Raw genomic sequence first — 26,865 nt, forward strand, 5'->3', positions numbered from 1 at the left:
TAATACAAAATTAAAAAATTATTATTCTTCCAACATAATTATTTTTCCATTATTATTATTTTTCTACTTCAAACAGTCTTACTATTCGAAAATAATTTTTTCAGTAATCATCGATTTCTATAGTAATGACTTTATTTCTTTTCTGTATTTTTTAAACTTTATCGCAAAATTTGAGGTTGGCTAAAAGCTACCCTGAGCGAGTATAAAAGGGGGTCTTTCGGTTCTCCTTTCCACTTCCCAGCATGACAATACGAATACATCTCTGTCATGGCGTTAATAAGTCCATGACCGGCGTACTTAATTTGTACATTATAGCTAAAAGCACTTCTATCCTTATATGACCATGGTTATAATGACATCAGTATGGACTTGTGAGGAATTTAACTGCAACTCGCGTTGCAAATTTATTGCAGCTCGAGTCTGAGCGCAGCGGTCTCGGTCAGCAGCTAGCCGAGAAATATGCACTTCAGCTGTTTAAGAGGACTGACATATTCTCATTCTTTTAGCAGACTTTTAATAAGAAAGGTTACTTCTTATTAAGGCATATATTTTTAACTTTTGATAATCCAATATCGACAGCCAAAATAAACAATCAAAACCATAAAAGTACGCTAATGTGCTAATTACCATAATAATAATAATAATATGAATAATAAAATATATTTAAATCTATATTTATAAATAATACATATTTTATTGATCAGGTTAGATGATTTGTATATAGATCTGAACTCAGAGAAATTTTTCTTTCATCACGGTAACAGAAATATTATGAAGTAAAAGAAATAACTTCTTTTTTTTATTTAATGAATATCTTTAATACCTTACCCGTATTAGGAATATCGTGATAATTCTGATTTGAGAAAATGACCGAGTCTCTAAAATATAAATCTGCAAATTTTTATTGAAATTTGTCCAGCAATTTTTGCATGATTCGTGCACAGGAACGACCCTAGTTATCACTTTATTATTATATATATGTATAAATAGATATTATTAAATAAATATTTAGATAATAAATAAAATTATGTTAATCTATTAAATCATTGTAGAGTAATGACTATGTATTACGAAAAATTAATTTATCTTCTTTAAACAGCTACTTATAAATAACAAAAATTATTAAATTATTTTGTGAATGATTAAATTTTTTAAAAAATATTTGAAATAAAAAAGCTGTTGTTTATGTATTCAAAATACAATAGATTGAGTATTTTCAGTAAATTTTACGATAATTTAACAAAATTATAAATAGTTACTAAAATGGTAATAGAAAAAGTAGTTTATTCGCCACCATAAAAAAAGTAAAATTAGTACATGCAAATCAAATTATACAATTTTTGAGCAATTTCAGTAATTATTTTATAAGTTTTAAAACTCGAAATATAAGATTATGGATCGCTCTTTCGGGTAATAGTTTAAAAATAAAATTTCAATAATTATTAAAAATGTTGTTCATATTGCTAGAAACAAATTTATTCCACATAAACAAATTCTATTAAAATTTAAATAAATCTGCCCAGACATAAAATTCTACATTTTTAAGAGATAAATAAATATAGTAAGAAATTACAGAAATTTCCCGGCATTTATACGAAATTCATGATTTTCCAAGTTGAAAAACTTTAAAAGAAATTATTACTATTGTACTTTTTTTTTCAGTCAGAAGAAAAACTGTAATAGAAGACCAAGATTAGAATAATTTTGTAATTAAGGATTTATGTAGGAATTTTTTTTTATTGTTATACAAGGTTACTACAGGACAGAAAGGAATGGATGTTACATTTATTCAGTCAAATAACTATGACAAAAAATATCCTACCTAATGTTTTTGTTAGAAAAAAATAATTTCTAGAAAATGTTTTATAATGATTTGTAAAAGCAGTAAAAAGTATTAAATGTTGCTTGAATTCAAACTTTCCATGTGACAATCTATACTATATATTTATATATGTGATTAAAATATATATAATTAAATATTTTTGCTAGTTGAATAAAATATTAATTTAAAAAAAATCAAAATCAAAAATACACCTATCCTGAGACAAAGATTTGAAACTATATTCCCTCTGATTACGATTGACTAAAAATAATACTTATGTTATTATTTTGGGAAGAATTTTGTTATTTGGGAAGTAGAATTACTAAAGATGGACGAACCAGGAGCGATATAAAATTGCGAATAGCACAAGCGAAACGAGCCTTCAGTCAGAAATATAATTTGTTTACATCAAAAATTAATTTAAATGTCAGGAAAAAATTTTTGAAAGTATATGTTTGGAGTGTCGCTTTATATGGAAGTGAAACTTGGACAATCGGAGTATCTGAGAAGAAAATATTAGAAGCTTTTGAAATGTGGTGCTATAGGAGAATGTTAAAAATCAGATGAGTGGATAAAGTGACAAATGAAGAGGTATTGCGGCAAATAGATAAAGAAAGAAGCATTTGGAAAAATATAGTTAACAGAAGAGACAGACTTATAGGACACATACTAAGGCATCCTGGAATAGTCGCTTTAATATTGGAAGGACAGGTAGAAGGGAAAAATTGTGTAGGCAGGCCACGTTTGGAATATGTAAAACAAATTGTTAGGGATGTAGGATGTAGGGGGTATACTGAAATGAAACGACTAGCACTAGATAGGGAATCTTGGAGAGCTGCATCAAACCAGTCAAATGACTGAAGACAAAAAAAAAAAACAGAAAGTATCTAGAAAAATTTCACTACAAACTTATATTATCCTCAGAAAAATGTTTTCTGATAGTGTTTTTTGGAGATAATATTACTACCAAAAACCCTTTCTTTTGGTATTGATACAATACAAGAGCGATTGAATACTCACAGTTGTTTAGAATATTTTAAAATTAATTTTTGTTAACAAAATTAATTAGTGTAACGTAATAGATTTAAATAATTATTGCTGCTCCGCAGCGTTATTGTTAAAAAGTAATATTATATATTTTAAAAAATCGTCTAAAAACCTAGTGGACCTGTGCTGCTCCAAGAAATATTATTATAAAGTAATGTTATAAAAAAAAAAAATCGGCTAAAAAAGCTATTCCATTTACAATACGTCTCACCACAACCCTTTTTTTTTTTCCTTTCCTAACACAGGTAAAATGCTCAAAACCAATTTCCAATTCGCCCAGATGTTTTACTGAATGGATCGGGATGAATGTTTTTATTCGATATTCTAATTCTGAAAACATAAGAATTCCGCATAATAAATGCATTCTGGACAATATACTAAAATATTTATTTATAAATATAAACGGAAAACCACAATTATTTATTATTCATAACTATAAAAAAAAATGTTACTTTAATAAAAATATAATTTCATGAAAAATGTTTTGTGAATTTAATTAAAATAATACAATTTTTTTGTCATTGATCTCGTACACATAAAGAAACTACCTTCCAAGTGTAAGGAGTTCAGTCTCATGCAATACCCATTTCTATCTTCCAATTGCTTTTTCATATCGCATTTTTAATTCATTTTAATAAGCATTTTGTGGATTGGCTTTTTTAAAATTATAGATCACTTTACCAAAAAACTTTTTTTAAGTACCATCAAAATAACAAATACGCAAAATTTTAGTGTTAAAACGGTAGAAATTTAAATATTCTAACGCGAGGGATTGAACCACTTTTTAATAGTACGTTACTTAAATTCTATTAATTACGTAACGATTAAACCAAATCAGATTTTCTATTTTCAAACTGTTTTTGTAGTAAGAAAAATAGCACAACTTAGATTTCCAGATTAACGTCTATTTTTAGTCATTTCGGTGTAGAAAATTTTATGGAGATTTCTTAGCAGGTGTTTTAGATATTGTACTAGATTCTAGAAAATTTCAATACCCTAGGAATCGTTTTAAGTCTAGTAATTTTCGTTTAGTAATCGACAATGCCATTTTAATTTTGTTGCCTGCTGTTCTAAATAGTTAAAAAACTTATGAGTTATAGCATTGAAAAAAAGTACTTAAATTATTTACGAAATAAATTCTATGCTTTCCAGGTTCTCTGCTTCCGCTGAAATATCCGCAGCATAATTAAAATTTTTCTAGGTGCTTCATAATACGTTTAAAATACTCCTTCCTTTTTTTTTTACGGTTTTCACATTTATAGTCTTTCTTAAATTTCTTTTATTAATAATATTATGAGTGAGTAATCCTTCAATTTTATATACATAAATTTAACAGCTTATTTAAATGTATTGTGTTAGCTACATTTTGTGTTATTATTTTTTATGTGCATTGTCCATTTTTATTTACGATAAATTAAATATTCTAATAAATTTTATTTCTTTTATTTTATTCCAGTTTAATGCTGTTTTGATGGAGACTTATGAAACTTGTGGAAACTTGGAGACTTGTGAAACTTGTGTTAAAAATTAAACGACGAATCTTTTTAAATTCCTGTTCTAATTATAGAAGAGAAATAAACTACATAATAATAATATAAACGCCTCTAAAAATTGTTTATTTATATATTAAGATAAGGCTCTCAATTGATTTAAAGTCAACTTTTTCATTCATCATTTGTTTGTTAGACAGTCGTCCAAAACGCGATAATTAAAATGGAGTATGTTATAGGTTTAAAGAACGTAATTTTAAGCAGATTAAAAGAAATAAAATTAAATATTTTCTCAATTAGTATTGGTTTTATAGTTGCTTTTTTAATTGTATTAGTTATTTATCTTATATTTTATTTTGCTACTTGATTTTATAATTTAATTGGAATTATGGTTATTTTTATAGCGTTTAATTACTGGAATATTTTAAATCTCAATATATACGTTAAATTAAAGAAAATAAAAGAAAGAAACGAGTTAAAGATAAAGTTTTAGTTTAATATTTAATTACAGATAATTATTTTTCTATCTTTACGCTATTTCTGACTTGTAGCTAATAATGTTATATATACGCTTATTTTGAGTTTTTTTAAAACCAAGTAATCAAATACCAGTGGATGCTTTTACTATAAGCCCAGTAATTATGAATTTTTTTCTTTCATCGGCAAAATATTATATATTACTTTCAAAATTGCATTTTATTCTATTTATTATTGTTTTCCTAAAAAAATTAATTATCTTAAATTTCATAAAAGAAATCTCAAGATCATTAAAGAACGCTTTATATCCTTTTTTTAATTTATTAAATTTGAAAGAATAACTTTCTTTGTATTATTATTATTATTATTATTATAATTATAATTATAATTATTTATTGTTATTATTATTATTATTATTATTATTATTATTATTATTATTATTATTATTATTATTATTATTATTATTATTATTATTATTATCTCGTGTAATTCAATGTGAATTTTATTAAAAATATTTTTTTATTTTTGATTACTTTTTGTTTATTTAAAATCCGTTAATGAATTTGTCATTCTATTATTATTGAGTACATTATCTCATAAATTATTTATATCATTATTTTCAACTTATTACAAGGTTTAGATTTGTTTTCTGAAACATTAGTGCCACAATTTATTATATTCTTTTAAATATTTATCTAATATTTTTAAATATTTTTCCACTTAATAACAGATTTATTCGCCTTATTTCTTTCAGGTGGAATCCATTTCCATTCACTTTTACTTTGTGGCCATGGTCTTTCTCTAATTACTCGTGTATGTTCTTGAATGGCCATGCAGTATAGTTAGATTATTATTAAAATTAGAATATTATGTACAGTAGGACGATGAGTAATCGTGTAACTATCGCGTCTTGTTTTTTAAATCTGTAAACAGTTTCTACAGTAACGCATGCGGTAAACGTTTATTCTATTATAAAAAAAAAGTAAATTTAGATATTTTTCGGTAAAAGATTAATTATGTTAACACGAGATTTATTTGTAAATTTTGTTAACCTTTCTATTACAATTTGCCCTTATTCTAAAAATCTTGTTTAGTTTTTTATTGTTTAGTGTTCATTGTTTAGGTTTTTCTGTTGAAGTTACTAATATAGTTAGTTTTATTTAGAAAAAGTAAAGTTTTTTTCCTTTGAAAAATATTCTTGAACTAACAAGCATTGTTTTCTGCTGTATATTAATTATCCTTATTAATAAAGTAACATGGTTGTTTTTTTCCCGAAGCGGTCTACTAGTAACCGCGTCTATAACATATTTTTGCTTCTTTAAAATATTTCCTTCATTTTCTCAGAGTGCACGCGTTTTTCTTCTTCTGTTCATTTTCTTCTGATACTCTTTTTTCATTCTTTAACACGAATATTCCGATCAAAAATTATTTTTCTAGACTTCATTCTATCCAAACAATCCTCCTCCTCTTGTATTTTTTAGGTCTTGAAGTTCCTCTTTCATCTCTTATTTATCCTGATTAGCTTTTTAGTTTCCAAAGTTAATCGAACATTTATTTATTTAGTTTTTTTGGATTTATTCAGATTATATGTTAAAGGAATTTTAATTTTAGTTTTCCAATTGCGGTTTCCAAATCTTCTTAGGTCTTATACATTTTTTTATTTAATTTTATTTAGTCTGTACCCATCCTGTGTTTTTCAGGGATGGTAGATTCTTCTTGGTATTTTCGTTTTGATTTTCACAAGATTTTCTAAGAGCATCAGAAAATTATAAATATAATTTTTTATAAAGATTTTTATAAAATTAAAACGATATTATTTTTAAATATATAGTAATAGATTATGCTGCAGAGCATAACTTCCAGTTTCATTGCGCAACTGTCCGCAGCATATTTCTACTTCCTCAACATGGATCAGTTAAATTTCATCCTTTGTTTAATTTTTTTCATTAATATTATCAATAAGAGAAATACTGGAGTTTTTATAAGAAGTCCATTTCCATTTAGTTAAAATCTTGGCGAATTCTTTTGTTAATTTTCAACGGTTTTACCGAACGATGATCAACAATACTTGCCAAGATAGAAAATCTCTTTTTTGATATAATTGTTATTTAGCGGACGAAATAAGTGGATTAAGTTATCATGTTTAATTTATACCCTCAACATTAATTTTCGTTATTATTCTTTTTATCGGACAGCAATTGTTTTACTATCCAGCTATGTATACTATTTAGTAAGAAAAATTAATTTAAAACTTTCGTGAAATTAGAAATACATACATTTTCATGATAACTAAACTAAAATTCCCCTTGAACTAATTTTGTCAATAGTTGGAAAAAATCTAATGTTGACACCACATGACTACCTTGTAGCTTATTAAATTACATAAACACATTTTTTTTTTAAAAAGTACTTAAAATTTTATTTCACTAACAACTGATTTGTTTCATATTTTATTTTTTTTGTTATTGAATTATTATTTATTGAAATTTTTTTTACAATCAGAGGATAATAATTATTAATAAATCAATATACTTAAATTAAAAAAAGTTAAAAAAGGAAGTGAAATCGGATTCGAACCGATGTGCCTTCTCCTTGTAAGATCCAAATATTTCATTAATTAAAATTTTATTTGTCTATAACTCTGGAACAAATGAAAATAAATACCACTTATGATATATCGTTGAAATCTCTCAGTGAGGGGTTATTACTGCAATTAAGAAAAACTCCAAAATCCAAATCATTTAGATTTTAGGCTTTTGTAGGGGGAATATAATTTGTTTGTGCATTTCTAAATTAGAGATTTAAAAAATTATCTCGGTTAAATATTTGTCTGTTTTTCTAACTTAAAAGGGGTGTTACCATAAGGGTAAAAGCTTAAAAACTCATATTTATGTTTTATTTATAAGGAATAATTAGCTTGATTCGTTGTACAATCCCATTTTATTGTAACAAATACTGTTAATTACAAAATATTAAAAACGATTAGTTAGATTAAATAGAAATAGTGATATTAAAAATTTCTTAACTTCTAATTGTATAGAAAATGTGTACAATTTATTTTTATAGAAAAAAAGAAGCAATATATTTAAACATTACTCTTTTTACTATTATATAGTAATATAATAACATGCGTATACAAAATAACATTCTGATCAAAAGTCACGTTTTTCATATTTACCTCGTTGTAATTGTTGTTATTTTATGTCAGTAAAACACTAGATTACAACTTACATACATCTTTAAAGTTCACCAAAATTTTAATCATTTTTATTATGGAAATTTATTCCTAATTACCGGATAATAATAATAATACCAATTCGTAGAATTTATATTTATGAGTATGTAAAATGATATACCACAAGCATATAAAAATTTTGTAGCTTTCGATAACAAAAAATTTATAAGCAAAATTTAAATCAGATTTATTAAACCTCCTAACTGTGATTAAATCAAATATAAATGGTGTATTAGTATCCAAGAATATCAATTGAATTTTCATTTCACACACTTCAAAGATTTATCAAATGATTTTATCGAGCTTGTAATTGAAATTTAAAACCAGATAATCTACCTATCGTAACTTAATAATTGTCTTTCTAATAACCACCGATAAATTTTCATCCTACTCTTCATGATATAGATTTTACTTAGCTTTTTGTTAATTTTTGATGTACTGAAGTTTTAACACTAATAAATCTTTTACTATTGGAATCTAGTGGCAAAAATATACATTCATTATATTTTGCGATAACAACACTTTTAAATTGCTAGAATTCTGTTTTGTGCATTGTAAATATAAATTAGAATTAATCAGAATTTTTACTAAAATTTAAAAAATCTATGACTAATTAGGTTTTATTTTATTTATTTTTTGCTTGGAAATTTGATGGAATTCCCAATTAAATTATAAAACCCTGAGTCTATGTTGTTAATAAAATGATATTTTCTAAAAACTTCCATATAAAGATATTACTTTTTTATCAGGATTAGAGTGAAATTTAACGAAAACCACCGCGCATATGAAAGAAACAAGAAGGGTGTGGTATGTTACTTAGGTTTTATATTTCTCAGGATATATTTACTCAGCAGAATGGGTAAGTACCTAAGTTTTGAAGTTTGCCTGTACTTGTTTAAATTATATAACCTACCACAATATCTGCGTATGTAATTTTTATCAACATTTAATATGTAACCATGTAAACATTTTGACTTTTTGGAAAAAAATGAATGCAGCTGGTGTAAGTTCAGGATTTGGCAAAAATAGTTTGTGTCAGTCAATCTGTCGGTATAATCAGTTTCTCAAAACTTTTAATAAATTTTAATGAATTATTAAAATATTGGTTTTCTTACTTCAAATTTAGAATAGCTAAGCGTCTTATTTGTTGTTATGTATCCAAAATTATTTTATAACTAAGCTATACTGATTAAAATAACAAATATTATATAAATTTTGATGAAACAAATTTTTAACATAACTAAAACGATTTATTTTATTGACACAAAAATTTGAATAGCTAGTTCTTGAATACTGATGGAGCAATTTGGAGTTTTATAATAGAATAGTTTTAGAATCTTCTCATCATATAAAAATCTACCTTAATTAATTTTAAACTCGTAAATATCATATTGAATAATAAACATAAATCTTGCCAAAGAAACATAATTCATTTTAAAAGTTTTTCAGTCAGTCAAGCAAATATAAATTACAATTTTTTTTGTAAAAGAAATCTCGTATAGACTACACACAAACAATTGGCAAATATTCAAATTAATTATAAAGAATTAATACAAGTATTATACGTAAATAAAATATTTTTAGTAGGCGGATTTAAGAATAAAAAGAAAACATAAAGAACAAGAAAAATACACGCAAGCAAAATAGAGTGAAGGTGTTTATCTGCGTGTGTTAAGATAGTGGCTGTTTTCAAGTTCAGATCATGTGCAATGGTATGCATTTACGTTGTCTTTAAAATTATTTATACGCATATATATTTATTATGATATAGAATAAATGAAATTTAAAAAATATATATTTCTAAAATGATTAAGAAAAGATGGTTGAACAAAAAAATTATCTAATAAAACAAAATAAGACGTAGCTGAATGGCAAAAGCACAATGATAGATAATAAAACCATTTACACGTGGACTTAACTAATGTGCATAAATTATCATTTCACTTGCATTCATATTCCATCTAATGACTTACGTTTATTAATCTGTTTAATTGATGTTATCTACATAAGCTTACATAATTACGTAGCCTGTGAGATGAATAGTAACTAATAAAGACAAATTCCGAATCCGGGAATCGAACCCAGAATCTTCAGGATATCAGGCGGTTTTTCTGTCAAATAATCAACCGTAACTACTTATAAGTTTTTATATTTTCTTGAAAAGAATTCTTACTTAAAAAAAAGCATATTTGAAGTACAAATAAAAATCTATTTTAAATTGCTAAATTCCCGTGTTTTCCTAACCTCCAATTATTTTAGATATTAAACTTATTTCTGGGTTCCAAAAAGAAGATAATTGTTTTTAAAAAAATTTACATATATATTTTATAATGAATACAAAAATTGATAATTATATTTATTTAAGATTTCAAATCTGTCCGTTCCATTTTCCGGTACATGGATTTCAATTTCTAGTATAAACTGAATATCTATTATGAATTGAAACTTAAATCATTACAAACTGAGTATAAGCCATTTTTAATAGTTTTTAAATTTAGAATTAAATTTATTTTCTGCTCCGAACAGGAGATTTAAACAAGCGTTTATTTCGTTTATTTAGCATTTAGATTCAATAACAAATAAATATATTAAATAAATAGATTCAATAAAACAATATGTCTCGGTTTTCACCTTTCTAGAGAAATTTCTAAGGCAATTACAGAAATTTCACTGTAATTATGTAAAAATATAATTACACATGAAAGCTTTTATTTTAAACTTATATAGGAAAAATTCAGTATGTACTTTTTATTTTATAAATCATTTGAGGTACAAAAATCAATAGATTTAAATGTTAAAAAACTTGAGTGAATTGATCTCGCTTAAATTTTACATCAAGATTTAAAATTCTCTTCTCATAAAAGTAATAATTAGGTGCCGGCCTCCGTGGCGCAAGTGGTACCGTCTCCGCCTTTCACCCGGAGATCCTGAGTTCCAATCCCGGTCAGGCATAGCAATTTTCATACGCTACAAATTTTCATTTGTCCTTAATGACCATAGCAGTCGATGCCCACACATCTCATTAAATGAAAAAAAAAAACAAAAAAAAAACAACAAATACCTAGTTACTTTTAATACCAAAAAAAATTTTACAAAACCAAATATGTTCAAAATATAATTTTTAACAAGTTTTTATCACTACAAAGGGATGAAAAGTTAGTAAAAATTAGAGAAAAAAAACTTCTGTAAAATTCTTGTTTAACTTTATTTCCTGTGTATCCCTGTAGGAAGTAAATCACAATAAAATCGATTTGTTAAAAGGAAGTAAGAGTTTGAATTTCAAGGAACATTTCAACAAAGGAAGCTGCAATTTTTATATTTTTGAAATTTTTCAATTGTTACAATTATTTATTTTGTTTAAAACCCTGATCAATTGGTAAAAATAACGATAAAATAAAGTATTATAATTAGGAGGAAAGGATTCCTTAAAACATTTCGTGTTAAAAAAAGTATACGGTTACTTCAAGCACAATTAAAATAAACTCTCCTCTTACAAATTGTATAAAAATCTATTCTACTCTATTCCTTCATGCCTTAGAAATTCTAACTCAGATCACTAAAAATCATCTTAATTACGCATACTTTAATTTTATATGACTAATATAATTGGTCCAATATATGGTATAATATCTGATTAATATGACATTACTGGTCCGGTAATTAAAGTGAGTTTCTCTACGCATTCAAGTTTTTACTACTCTTTAAAGCAAAACAGATTTTTTAAATTGATTTAAATTGAGTATCGTTTTAGCTTTTCTTGTATTTATTTTATTCAGTGATATTCAATGGTAATGGAATTCTTCTTCCTTACAAAATTTTATAACAAGTCTCTTTTTGTACCTGTAGAATCAGATTCAATATAATATGGGTTTTCAGTAAAAAAATTGGTTTTATCACTAAGAAATAATATTCGTTTATTTTATTCACCATTTAATACAATTTATTTGTGTCAAAAAGGTGTATATGAAAAACGTACTAACGTAATTGCCCTGTATATTTTCTAGACAACATTTGTTTGGAAAGAAATCTTTGGCTTTAAAGCAGAAAAAGATCTTGTTCCTTAACACCTTAATTTACCCCCAGAAAAATATTCACTCTCTACCTTGTTACATAATAATGTACACGATTAGGAAAATTGATTCATTTTTCTTCGAAGGAAAAACATTTTTCGTACTGTGTTGTTAAATGAGGCAATCCTGATTTAACAATACAGCCCAAGGAAGGAATTCCTGAATAACTCATTGTTTTGAATATTTTAATCATTAATGCTTGCAACACATTTTAATTTATCATTAAGATTACACTGAAGAAAAAGCTAATCAACTATTTATTTTTTATTGTTGCTGTGGCTTTTGACATATAGTTAATTAAGAGTATTAATTAGTAACATGGTACACGAAATAAATTCCATGATGAGAAATTCCGATTTTTCTGAAATGCATTCTGAGAAAGATAATTTTAAAGCCAAATTGAAAGTAACATTTTGATACTAATAATTCTCTCAGTAGACTTGTAATTACTTTTCAAAAAACACTTAATTTTCCACAATGCACGAAATTATAAAAAGAAACTTAAACATAGTTCAATGTGTTTAATATTGAACCTGCTTTAAATCTGACTAAGTGTCCTTCATATAACAATAGTTTTTTGTTTGAATGACGATTGATTCAATTAAAGCATTCTTTATACTGTTTATCTATGATTTATACTTTATTTATTTATTATTAAAATATGTTTAAAAGAAAACAATAACACGTACATTTTTTAATAGCCTTATTTAATACATTGTATATTAATTATTTGCTTATCTTTATTAATAAGCGATGTAAATGTCAAAAATTATAATAAAAAAGTTGAATCTCTATAACCTTGAAAAATGGAAAAAAAAGTCGTAATGTAATAAATAGATAAATAAATACATCAGTACTTAATTTGTTGTTGATTTTTATTATTATTTTTTTTCATTTTCTTAATATTACACAAGCCAATTATGTTCTTAACCGTTTCAAATTTACGTACATTCACATTCCCGGATATAGGGTGTAAATTACAGAATTAGTTTCTAGTGTTAGTTGAATAAATTACTGAGATAAAGAATTACCATAATTAAGCTTGGCACGTAGGTACTTAACATATGTATCAATATTTATATTCCATAATTAGTAATTAATAATAAAAATGATAATATAATTGTAACAAAATAATAATAATCGTAAAAAGGAAAGATAATCTCTTCACTGACTGTTAATAGAAAGTAGAAGACTGACTGATTAATTTTAAAATCAAATAAATAATATTTAATTAATTTCCAATAAAAAAGAAAAATCTTTTTAATTTCTTTGATTTTTTTTGTATTCAGTTATTTGACTGGTTTGATGCAGTTCTCCAAGATTCCCTATCTAGTGCCAGTCGTTTCATTTCGGTATACCCCCTACATCCTCCATCCCTAACAATTTGTTTTAAATATTCCAATTTCTTTGATTATTATTTTTTTCATAATTTCATTTCTTTGATTAATTTACCTAATAAACTGCAAGCTTGTGCACGGAGAATATGAAATGAAAGTATGCTAAGTCTGACTAGGATTCGAACTAGGGACAACAGGATGAAAGGCCAACCAAATTACTAACCATTCCACCATGAGAATCGGCTTGATAAGTAACTTTATTTCAAATCGTAAGAACTTTTTATAAATTAACTTTTTCCATACACCCAGACAAATTACTATAACATATTCAAATTATATGAAATGATTAGTGACTACCCTCACAAACGTTCTATTTATTAAGCTAAATAATCGTACACCGCCTTCAATACTAAATCAAAGTTTTTCATAATGTTATTATATAAGAGTAAGATTTATATAACAGCTGAAAATATAAAAATAAAAGGGTAAAAAAATTGTTTGACGTATTTTTGTCTTCGAACTACCTGGAAATATGAAATAGCTGTATTATTTGAGAAAAATAAGGAAAAGGAGACTAATCTATTTAACCCTAAATTTAACTTCTTTATTTTAAATTACTATTACGCTTACTTTTGATATCATAGTAAATCTTTGTTGTTGAATAAAAATGTTGAACTTGTATACAGAATTTCAAATAATTGTATATGTTAAATAATTTAGCGACAATGTTTTGCCGCATAAAATAAAAGAGAAATCTGAGGTAATAATTTTATTTATTTATTATTATTTTTTTAATGAAACAATGATAAAATAATTACAGCACTAGAAAGTATGATCTAAATTTATCTTTCAAGTTAAAAACTAATACCAACGATTTTCTAACACTTATCATATCGAAATCAGTCATTTGATTTCGAAAAAAAAAATTATTAGTTTAATTTAGAACTATTCCTTTTTTTAAAGTCGATTAAGAAAAGATTGAAGATTAAACATTTTCTGTATATAAACTGGGGAATTAACCAAGGTTTAATTTTAAAATTACAGGAAAAATTTGTTTGTGAAATTTTCCTTTGATTTTAAAAAAGCAACACCTTTCTATTTTTGTTTTAAAATAAAAGTTATAATAAAACTTTATAATAAAAAGTACAATAAAACTTATTTGAAAAATGATGAGTAATTTTTTTTAGTTTAAGATTATCTTAATTACGTAAGAGAAAAAAACCTACTGAAGTTACTATCTAAAAAAACTTTAATTGGAAATTTTCTTTCTAAAGTTAATTTGCTTTAATATTTATTTTTTAACATTCATAACGTATTTATATTAAAACTGCTAAACTGGTTAATCAAACTTCTATCAACATGTACATATAAATAAATATATATATATATATACAATGATTTCAGTAATGTCTTGGTATTAAATTTTTTCCGTTTGGTTGTTTTTATTAGGTTGTTTTATTTGAAAATAATATAGTTAAATTGTTTTAAATTACAATAATTATTGTTTAACGGAAGATTCCTTTTAATATTTGTAAGAAGATGACGTGAACACTTGATTAAGATGATTTTCCTTCCTGTAAAATTAGCATTTCTATGAAACTATAATAAAAAAATGAAAGAAAAATAAGATACAAATTTTATGAAACTAGTTGCAACATAGTAATAATTTTTTTCTTTTTTCCAATGAAAATTTTCCTTTTACGAAAAAATAACATAATAAATATAAATTACTAAAACAACATGTAAAATAATAATATGTTATACATTAGGTAAATATTTATGATTTTATTTTATACATTTTACGTGAAAAAATTGTTAAATATTTAGTTTTTTAATATATGTATGCATGTATAAATGGATTCAAACATACAGAAAATATTTTAGTGAAGTATCAAAAATTTGAATAATGATATAAAATGCAATCAGTGTACGTTGATTTTATATATATATATATATATACACGTTAAGCGTATCTGAAAGTCAAGTAACGTGATTAAACAATGTGGTTATTACTTTTTAATTGTACATTCTTATAGGAGTAGATTAGATATAAAATTATATTTAACATTTGAATTATATTGAATAGTTTATTTTATACAAATTTAAATGATAATTTTTTAAAAATATTTAATATATTTAAAGACACGGAGCTAATTATAAGATATATATATATATATATATTGATTAACAGTATGTAAATATGTAATTATAAAAATAATGAAACTAGTTTTTTTCACAAATAAAAATGTCGCTAAGATGATTATCATTGTTTCAAATTAGTTTTATTACTTATTTCATTAGTTTTAATAATAAAACTAATTTATTAAAAAAATAAATAAAATAAAACTTAATATAGCTCTAACTTCAAGGAAAAAAAACTATTTTTAATTATTAATTAGCATATTAAATAGAAAATTTAATTAAAATAATAAATAATGCTGACCTATGATAAGAAATGATATAACTGCTATAAGCTTGTATGTCATCAGCCGTCTTATCGACAGTAACAGGGTGCAACTGCAGTCCATAGTGGTCCAGCGAGCTTCTAACTTCTAGTCGAGCAACGGCTTGGCCCAAGATATATCCTGCTGGCGGATCTGACGATGAGGCCAAGGTCGACCCGTAAGGAGATGCCCCCTCTCTGCAAACATAGCGACCTTCCCACCCCCGACCCGTTCGTTCAAGAGGGAGCTAACTCCACATACTATCGTGAAATATGCCATTATTACTGCTGTATAAAACTATTAATACTAGTAATACTTGTATATCTTAACGGCACGATGTGATCCTGAAATACAGCTTCGTAGTATACTGTAGCGATGTAAGCATACCATCCTTAATAACAGTCAACTCTTACAATCTTTTGTGTACATTAAAAAACGTATCCTGATTTCCTGCTGAGCCAAAAATGATTCATTTCAGAACATACAAAACCTCTTTCAATTTTTCTCTCGCAAAGTTTACGGTAAATAATGCTGAAAATTCCGCCGGTAGTTTTGTTTGTCAATAAAAAATTAAATATTAATAATGGTAATCAAATTCCGATTTTTGTTCGATGTTACTTTTTCCTCAAATCCCACTTTAGTTTCAGTTAATAAGAATTTAATCTTGTAATTTTAATGAAGAAACCGTACAAGGTTTTCTACGGAATGTATAAGCTAATATTAGTATAGTTTTTTTTTTAATTCTAAATGTTACGTTTAAATTAAATTAAACAATTCCGTTACTTCATAAAATATGTTTTATTATCCAAAAACTAGAAAATGTCCTTTTAAATAAGAAATAAATTTTATTCGCTGTATTAAATGCAATCAATGCAATATTCTATGGAACCAATCTGTCATATCTTTGAGTTAGTAGGACATGAATCCTTTATAACTCCTATTCAACAGAGCAGACTAACGATAACAGCTTATAAAAAAAAAAAATAATAATAAATAATAATAATGATTTTATAATATTCAGGAATTTCATTAAAATTTTTTCGTATTTTCTCAAGTTGTTTCAGAACACACATGCAAATAAGAAACGGGCATACTCGTATTAAGAGCAGGCAACAAAGACCAGAATGATAAAATAAAGCAACAATAAGGATATGTTACAGATACGGATATGTATAAAAGAGTGAACGTAGAAATGAAACGTGTAAAAATTGTATTGATGTAATTCTTAGCCTTTAATAATCTGAAAGGGTCAAAAGGTTTGTTCACTCTATGAAGTAACATTGACTGTACTCATTCTGTTGAGACCAGAGCCATAGTATCACTTGTAAACCCGACATCTCCTGCATTTCATTGGGTTCGATATAACTGTGCGATGATATGTTTGTATAAAAAAGGCAATGGAAAATACTTCATTCCTCACTTTTCCTAGTAATCTTGGCATGGAATGTATAATAACTATAAACTGGTTATGCCAAATTTTAGAAATAATTTAAATTCGACTTCAGCTACCTCGAGGTAGAGGACTCTGAGATCGTCTATACAATCTTCTGGATTATAAAACTAACATACATATATTTTCTTTATCCACCCGTATCTGTCGGTGTCATTCCACTAAAGAAAACTTTGCTTTATTGGTTAAATTTTAAATAAATTAAATTAATTACACGTTGGTAAGATGTGGTACAATCCAATTATAAAAAGTCTTGTTTCGATGAATTCTGTATTTCACTACATGAACAAAGTATTTTTTTTTTTTTTTAAATAAAGAAATAGTATTGGCAATATAATAGAGACAATGTCTCACTTATATTACTTGTCACCTTTATTTTTGAAATTAAAACATTTAGGATTATTCAGAATGAAAGGTTAGAAAATATGTTTACACGATAAAGATAAGGCTAAATGATAGGTATTAGAAAGATCCTGAACATTGTGAATTACCACTTGTAACAGGAGAATTAAAGCGATAAAGATACAAATTTAGACGCAACTAACTGGATTTTAATGATTCATTACGGTAAGATTATAAATAAATTTATTTTCTATCGAGCAAAGTTTTATAAAATATGAATCTTATATATTTGAAAAAAGATTCGACATTAAGAGGTTGTTTTTTTAAATAAGCAGAAACTTAAAAACAAAAAAAAAACAAATCTAGAAAACTCCATACGAGTTATTTTTACTAAATTATATAAATACATAAAATGAAAGAGTATTATGATAAGAGGGGTTTTTCTTTATGAACAAGAAAAACTGTATGACTTATTATTGATGGATTACAGCCATGAAAAATGGTTATATGAGTTTCAGTAATATTGTAAACAAGAACACTTTACTGGAACACTTTCAAATGTTTTTTACTCAATTAACGGATGGAGTGTGATATAATTGGATATTTGTTTATGTTCCAATAAATTTTAAAACGAAAAAACTGATTTTCATGCCATATCATGTTAAAAACGATCATATAAAATTTATCATTATCAAACGCTACAAGGAGATTAAAAAAAAAATTTCTGGCGGACAGCATATGCTGTATCATAACAATTTCAATTAGTGGTAGTGCTCACACCATTAATTTCGCACAGGCGAAACGCACACGCACAGCGTGTCTCATCAGGTTATAAAGTTTATTTTATAGTAGCCGTTTACGGATCTATAAAATGAATTTTCACATAACAATATTCAATTAATTTAAATAATAATGTTATATTTTTGATATAAGATTTTTTACGGCCATTTGGAGAATAATACACAGTCAAACCTCTTTTATAATTACGTGTAAGTGTGTTCCCAATTCTGATGAGTGGCAGACACAAATATTATTATTTCGTTGAGCGTAATAGTCATATGATAGTATATGTCATTTTACCGGAAAAAGAAATTAAAACTGTTAAATAGATATAATTATGTTTAATATTTTTATGGAAGCAATTTCATTTGTATGCGTCTTGGCCCTCAAAACAAACAAAATGGTTATTATTATTATTAATAATAATAATTATTATTATTACGTTTATTAGAAGAAATTTTAAATTAACAAATTAAATAATTACACTTCTTGGAGATTATTTAATAATACAACGATGAAAATTAATTAATATCACGAGATAACTGTGCCGATCTCCCTGGAAGAATGGTTACGTCTCAAACATTCAGCCGGAGGTCCCGGGTCCGGTCAGGCAAGGCATTTTTCATACGCTACAAAATCCTATTTCCATATTTCCACGTACAAGCTTTCAAGCTTCTCTGGTGAATTAATTCATCAATCAAAAAAGAATAAAATAAAATTGTAAAAAGGTTTTAATTAACTTACAAGGAATTAGAGAAATAGTTGTAAATCAGCTATAAAAAATGTACACAAGGAACGCAGATAAAAATATTAAATTGTACGAATATTATTAAGTAATTTTGCTTTTTTACTATAATTTAAATGTGTTGACATAGTTTAATATGTTGTGTACCAAGTATTAACTGCAATGTAGGGTTTTTCCGCAGTTTGATTTTTGGTTTATTTTTAACATCCTATATTTTTTAAATTTATGTAAACTCTGGTTGCTCATTAAACATAGTTGGAAATTTTGATGTCTTATATATTAAAATTCGCCTTATTTTCAATGTTTAAAATTAGTTTTCAGATCACATTTCTTACAGGTTTAATTCATGTTTTATCTTTCTTTTTTGAAATATTATATCTTTATTTATTTAATGATCTTCTAATTAAACTATATATTTAATAAATGATAAGTTATTAAATTTTAGTAGCTTTTTTTATCCATAATATAGATTTGAAAATTTATAATTTTTTAAACCCATAATTTTTTAAAAATATTCTTTTCATCAAGTTTTATCTAATATCCCACCGAGTGAGTTACAAATAATTCTGTTATTATTTTAGAAAAGATGATATAATGGGTGAATGATGATTATTTTAATCATTGTTAGTGAAACACCCCAATGTTACTGAAACTGTTTAGGTAACTACTTAGGATTTCATGTGGCCGGGGGGGGGGGGGGGTAACAAGGGTTGTGAGTCCTATAGCTAGACGGGAAGGGAGAGAAAAGTGAGCCCTGACCTGTTAAATATCCCCTGATTGCGACGGGAAGCGCAAGAAACCATATAACACATTCCCGCCACCATATACTATGGTTACTTCCCGTAACCATATATATTAGCGAGGGTAATTGCCGAAGCTCCGTGGTTCACGCGGAATGATGAGATTCAGGATTATCTGGAGCTCCCATCGGTTCGTGAGACTGCACAACAGCGCAATGTCAAATACCTGCAGACGCTTGAGAATCATGTAAACCACTTTGCAATTAATCTACTCTAAAGGGCTCGTCCACATGATAGCGTTTGCTAACGAGCGTTAGTGAGGTACACAGAATTGCATGGAAGAGTACCCATGCTAACGCGTACTCTAACCTCACTAACGCGCGTTTGCAACCGCGCGTTAGCAAACGCTATCATGTGAACGAGCCCTAACAGCAGAGACGTGCGACGGTTGAAACGAGCCCATGTACTCGACTTAGGGTGTGCGTAACAGTTTAGAATCTAACACCGTCAAGTTTAGTGGTGTCGTATCTAATTTCTTGTTACTTCTCTTTCTTTTTCTTTTTTATTTGATATTAATGTTTGTTTTGTGGACTATATGGTGCTAAAATTAATGGTTTATGATTTATGACTGAGCTTGAAATTTCATATTTGACTTTAAGTTTGCTTGCAACTGTTTATTGTGTATTATTTATTTTGGGGATTCCTTAAGGACCTTCTTATCATGTGCTTTTGACAGGAAACTTACTTATGGCTTCGCAGGAGAGCTGATTTTAATTATAATTGTTATTGAGCAAAAATATATATATATATATATATATATATATATAAAGTTAGGTTAATTTCCCTTTTAATGTATGAAATTTCTTTTCATTATTCAAATTTGGCTACAAAAAACTGCAGAAAAAGTAAAGAAATATTAGATTTCTTATTACTTTATTCCTAACACGACTTTATAGCCTTGTGAAAGTCATAAAAAATCTAAAAATATTTTTACTAATTTCCTTAGAACTAATCTTTTTTTTATCTTCACTAAAATTCAACTATCGGTAATGCTCTTATCGGTCATTTTTCAAGTAATAAACATTTAAATCAGGAATTATTACTTTTTCAGTAAAATTATTACTTTTTTTTGTAAGTATAGTAAAAATATATGTATAATAATGTAACATAGCTATTATTCAATAAAACAATGATTAAATATGATTTTTAGTAACTCTATACTCATTTTCACAACGGTTGGTTTTAACTGATTCACAGATTATCTTATTTTAGCTATGAAAAGCAATCTTTTTTTTCTGCAGGACAAAAATTTATAATTGGTTCTCCTGACGGAACCATAAGTAAATATTATGTTAAAATATCAGGTGAAAGAGGCCCATCTAATGATGACTACCCACCAAACAAACAGTAAATGGTTATAATAGTAGTAAACGTAATTTATAAGTCACAAGCACCATCACCACCGGATTTTATAACTTGTCCAATTAATGGACAAACAATAATTGCAATAAAATAACATTAGTAAATAGATAGCAACAATGGAAACAAAAAATTGTAAACAGGTAAATGCACAGTGTAAAAATGTACCGAAAAAAAAGAAAATAGAATATCTTCAACGACCATCGCTAAGATTCAGCACATGAACCCCTTTCAATCGTCTAATGTCATCATCGTTGTTTAGCAGGTTCAAAACAAGGGGCTCTACCCGTACATGTCTCAGTTATAAATACAAGGAATATTTATAACTGAAACGACCAATATCATCCCGAACAAACGGCATCCCCAGGTATTTCAGAATTTCTGTTGAACCAGGGAGGTTGGGTCACTTTCCTCAATATCTTGTTCTGCGACCTTTCGATCACTTTAATACTTCTGTCACTGGTCATCGCTCAGAGCTGAATCCCATACGTTTATATAAGTTTCAAGATGATGTTACATAGAAGGACCTTGTTAGAGAAAAACAACTGAGAGCCCTTATCCCTATCCATTAGCTTGAATACAATACGCTTGAATTTCTGGTCAATCTATTACTTCTTCTCCAGCACATAACATCTCCTCGTCATACGTCGATCTAGGTGTAAACCAAGGTATCTCACACTAGATGAATGAGGTATTTAAACGTTATCCAAATAGACTGGAGGGCAGTTTCCTCTCCTAGTCGTAAACGTAACGAGGATTGATTTTGTCGTATTGACTTTAATCTTTCATTTGTGCAGCTACTTACTGATTGCATCTAATGCCGACTGAAGCTTCTCCGATGCTATAATCCAGTCATCGGATCGTTATGAAAACCTATCTACCAATTATTCTTAATATTATAAAAAAACTGGCATATCACTTATGGTGGATAAATGTAATATTGTTTATCTAAAAATGTTCAGATTGAATCGTGATAATGAAAAATACTTTTTGTTACACAGTTTATAAGCTATATTTTTAAAAATACTTTAAAATACGGACGTAAAGTGGAGTTAAGTTAAAAGTAATAAAAAGAGTATTTTTTTATAATTTTCTTTAGCTTTTTGAAGATAAGTTTAGTAATGAAATTGATATAAGTTAACAGATAATAGGAGACTAAAACATTACTATTCTCAAGTTTTTACATTTATTATGAAAAGAATGATTAAACTTCAAACTCATCGGGAAAACATGCTTTTTAACACAACACTCTTCTTCTGGCAAAGTCAGGTAAAAATTATGATGCAATTAACATATTCTGTAGCAAGTAGTCAGCACATTAAGACTTCCTTTAGGAATAGTGGTTTCCTACAGAATGTTGAATATCTTTTACAACTTAAACAACTGTACAGAGAATTCTAAATTTTATTACGTAGTAAATATAATAAAATGTAATATTTTATGAACTACCTTTTATGTAGTATAACATTTTTCCACAAATTGTGTTAATAAAAAATTACCACTCCCTTTTCTGAAGAAGTGATTTTTTTTCACTTTTTTAAAAATTACAATATAATGGCGATCTTTTTGAAATAAATACTGGTAATTCCACATTCAGATCGATGAGTAATATATGCTGATTAGATGAAAAAAATTAAATCATTATTTTTATATTTCCAAAAATGTACGCGAAATAAATTATTTACGTTGTATAATTAGAGAATTTTCAATAGAAAATTTAAACAGAAGTCTTTGGGGCAAAAAATTTATTTGTAATTTTATTTTTAAATATGTAATTTAGAACTTATATTTTAAGAAAGCCTATTTTAAAATATATTTTAAACATTTTATGATTTTTTAAATTAATTTTTTCGTAATAAAAATATTCTAAAAATAAATATTTATATAGAGTGAATATGAATAAGATAATAGATTACAATAAAAATTACAAATGAAATGATGGTTGAATTAGCTTAATAAATTAAATGCGTATAATACATAAAACGAATCTGCTTTCAGTAGGCTTACATAATTATCATGCAGTAAGTGTCTTCTACTTGGAAAAATGCCTAAACATAGATTTCAATTTTATTATTACTGTTACGTTGCTTTTAACTCAATAAATTTTCCCGTTTTCATATGAATTACATATTACTATTTATACTATGTGAGTACATGCAATATAATTATGATTATTACTATATACATGCAGTTCACATAATTAATATTCAATAGAGATATTAATCAATGTTATTATCTTAGATTTTTCAAATTTATTCTGTTTAATTTTATCTTATATTTCCCGTTTCTGTTTATTATAACGTTTTAAATAAAATAGTACTGAATGCGCAGTATATGTATTAAATTCTTTACATTATACTTTTGTTTAATTAGTTTGAGTATATCAAACAAACTGAAATTTTACTCTACGTCTAAAATAGTAAAAAACTATTTTTCTAAAAAAATAATGTTTCTAATATATTTAAAAAAAGTTTTAACAAATTGTTTAAAATTTTATTTTTAATTTTGTTGTTCTATTTTGCCAAAATTAAAAATAACAGAATGATGTTAAAATAAAAAAATAATCGTCAGACTGTTAAAATCTATGTTACAGTACGTGTAATCATGTAAGACATTTATAAAATAATATACCACAGATATACGAGGTAATACTCGTAACTATATTGCTGAAATATGGGACGTTTATCTGCGTATTACTTTTTATTTGTTATCCGAAAGGAAACCGTTAATAAAAATTCAGGAAAACTTCCCTAGAAATTTGTTCCAGTTTTTACTTTTTCACACTCTGCTATAAACTGAAAAACTACTAGACCGATTTACGCGCGGGGGAAAATGGAGAAAGGGAAAAATCGGAAAAGGGAAAATCTAAAAAGGTAAAAGGGAAGAAGGGGAAAAGGGGAAAAGAAAAAGGGAAAACGGGGAAAGGAAATGGAAAGGGAACAGGAAAAAATTAAAGGGAAAAGGGGGAAAGATAAAGGGGAAAAGGGAAATAAAGGAAAGATAAATGAGGGAAGGAAAGGGGAGGGGAGAGTGGAGGAAAGGAAAAGGAAAATGGGAAAAGGAAACTGTTCCGTAATGTTCATTTTGTTAATGTTTTATCAAACATTCAATTGTGTTCATTTAACGTATGTGTATTGTATATATACATATATACTCAAATCTAGCAATAGACAAGCATTGCTTCTCTGCTAGTAATATAATATTACTAAAAGAAATATTTTTTCTTTTTAATAAAAACAGTATACTGTATAATAACGGAAAGTATTATAACGGGTCAAAGTTTTAACCATCCAGTATTTGAATTTTTTCTTAGTTTTGAATACCCATCAGTCCAAAAATACTACAAAAAATTAGGAGGCTAAGTATTTTGCTTAATGTTTCAGGAACAATAAACTAATAATAATGAAATTTTATTTTGCTCTATAGACCATAGGGCATGGAATAATAAAAATGTTATAAAAATACACAACAGAAAGTATCCCATTAATCCATGAAGGATTCCCTACGCCGAGAAGTATACGTAACCACGTTGCAATTTTTTTCTCTTTATTTTGTATCCCCTGAAATATTTTTCTACATTACTTAAATCACAAAGAAATTTTCCGAAAATTTATTTGGGGAAGAGATCCCTCTAAATATTTTAATTTAAAAAAATAAGTAAATTTAAATCATAACTAAGATAATTCTACAGAAAAAAATTCAGATAAATTCGATTTGATTATTGTTGCGTGATATCTCGCAATCGAGAAAATTATTTCTATATATAGTTTGAAATACGAAAGTTTTTCAAAAAATATCTATCACTAAACACCAGAAAAAATTCAGATTTTACATGTATAAAAATTGCTATAATTTAGATTACAATCACTACTGGTTTTGCAAAATTAATTTATCTACTTTACGACTTACGTACCTTGAAACTGAAATAAATAAGAAGCTGGAGAAGATTATGAATAGTGGGATAAAAACTGATTTCAGCTGTTCGTTTTTTAATTTTAAATATTTGAACTAGAACAATCAGGGGAAAAAGACTAATCAATAAGAAATTAGTCATAAAAAATTTCAACCTAAACACAAATCAGCAATTAAAAAATTACATCTGAATCAATATTAGAGAGTAGCTTATATTTTTATTTACTATTAAATGTCGTTTAATTTTTTATTTTACACTTTTATAAATCGCTTCGCTAATTTACCCTGAAATAAAATGAAATCAATTTATTTTTCAAAGAATTTAGTCATTATTCCCCTTAAAATTTCCGTAGATTATTTTTAATAAGCGATTCGGTTTAATCTGTATAATTTACAGCATTTTTTACTGGTGAACAATAACCGGTTGTAATTGCTAACTGGAAAACTTCAGACTAGGACAATTGTATTAAGTCAAATGATTTATTTGTCATCATACACAGCATATACATCTATTATGCACAAGCATAGATTCAATTAGAACTGTGTGATAAAGGTTAATTGAATATTTTTTTCTCAATAAAAATATATTTACTTCTATATAATAAATAAAAATATATTAAGTCTTCCATTAAATTTACACAATATTATATGTGTGTATCATTCCCATATAAGGTATTACGTTTATCTTGTAAAAAAAATATTTCCATTAACTAAAAATTTATGATTAATATTTTTTTCGTTTTTATTTAAATTCAAATTTAAAAAAAAAATACAAAATTACATTTCCAAGTAAAACTGCAAGATGATATTACAGCAGTGTTTTAGCTTAACTAATTAAAAAGAATGAATGAATCACTTAAAAAATTTAGTTGTTGTTTAAAAAAGGATTAAACTGAGAATTGAAAGACTTCACACCTACTGCGATCAAATTGTGGGGGTGAATATTTCATATAAATTATAACTTTACAAAAGTTTATTCTTGTTAATAGAACTGAGTCATTTAATTTCATCTACACTGTGCGTTACAATTAATTCTATACTATTTATAGAGTAGATCTCATTTAGCGTTTTTATAATAAAAAAAAAATATATAAGTTAATGATTTTTCATGCATTGCGTTTTACAGAAATATTGTTCGTCGTACATCGAATATAGTTCTTACATCAGACAGTATGTCTCTTTCAATCATTAAAGGTACCGCCCAGTAGAACACGCATGCAATAAGCATTTCTATTTCTCTGAAACTAAGCTTTTTAACACGGTTGAATTAAGTTTTTTTTAATGGTTAAAACTGCATCATTTTCAAAAACTATTTTAGGTAACTACCAACATTTTTATTTGTAATTAGATTATATTAGTTTAAAATTATACAAAATTAAACATATAAAAATATTCCTAATTTAATCTTTTCCTTTCGACTTCACACTGACAGTGACTTCTCGGTTAGAATTCCCGACAATTTTTTTCTTAAATTTTGTCTGTGGTCATAAGAGTATATATAGAAAAAAAATTATACAAATAACTAAAATAATGTGCAAATATAGATGAGAAATCA

At 26.2% G+C, this 26,865-nt stretch overlaps 1 protein-coding gene across 1 annotated transcript in view; it reads right to left on the minus strand.

The window, feature by feature from the left end:
- LOC142318845 (chitin-binding domain protein cbd-1-like) overlaps nt 1-16,058 on the minus strand; it is a 60,675-nt gene extending 44,617 nt beyond the window's left edge. The window contains exon 1 of the mRNA XM_075355397.1: nt 15,922-16,058. Within this exon, the coding sequence (XP_075211512.1) occupies nt 15,922-16,006 (85 nt within the window). The 5' untranslated portion in view covers nt 16,007-16,058. The remainder of the gene's footprint in view (nt 1-15,921) is intronic.
- Between the last annotated feature and the right edge of the window lie 10,807 nt (nt 16,059-26,865).

The sequence above is a fragment of the Lycorma delicatula genome, chromosome 2, assembly GCF_047948215.1.
Source record: "Lycorma delicatula isolate Av1 chromosome 2, ASM4794821v1, whole genome shotgun sequence".
Classification (NCBI taxonomy): Eukaryota; Metazoa; Arthropoda; class Insecta; order Hemiptera; family Fulgoridae; genus Lycorma; species Lycorma delicatula.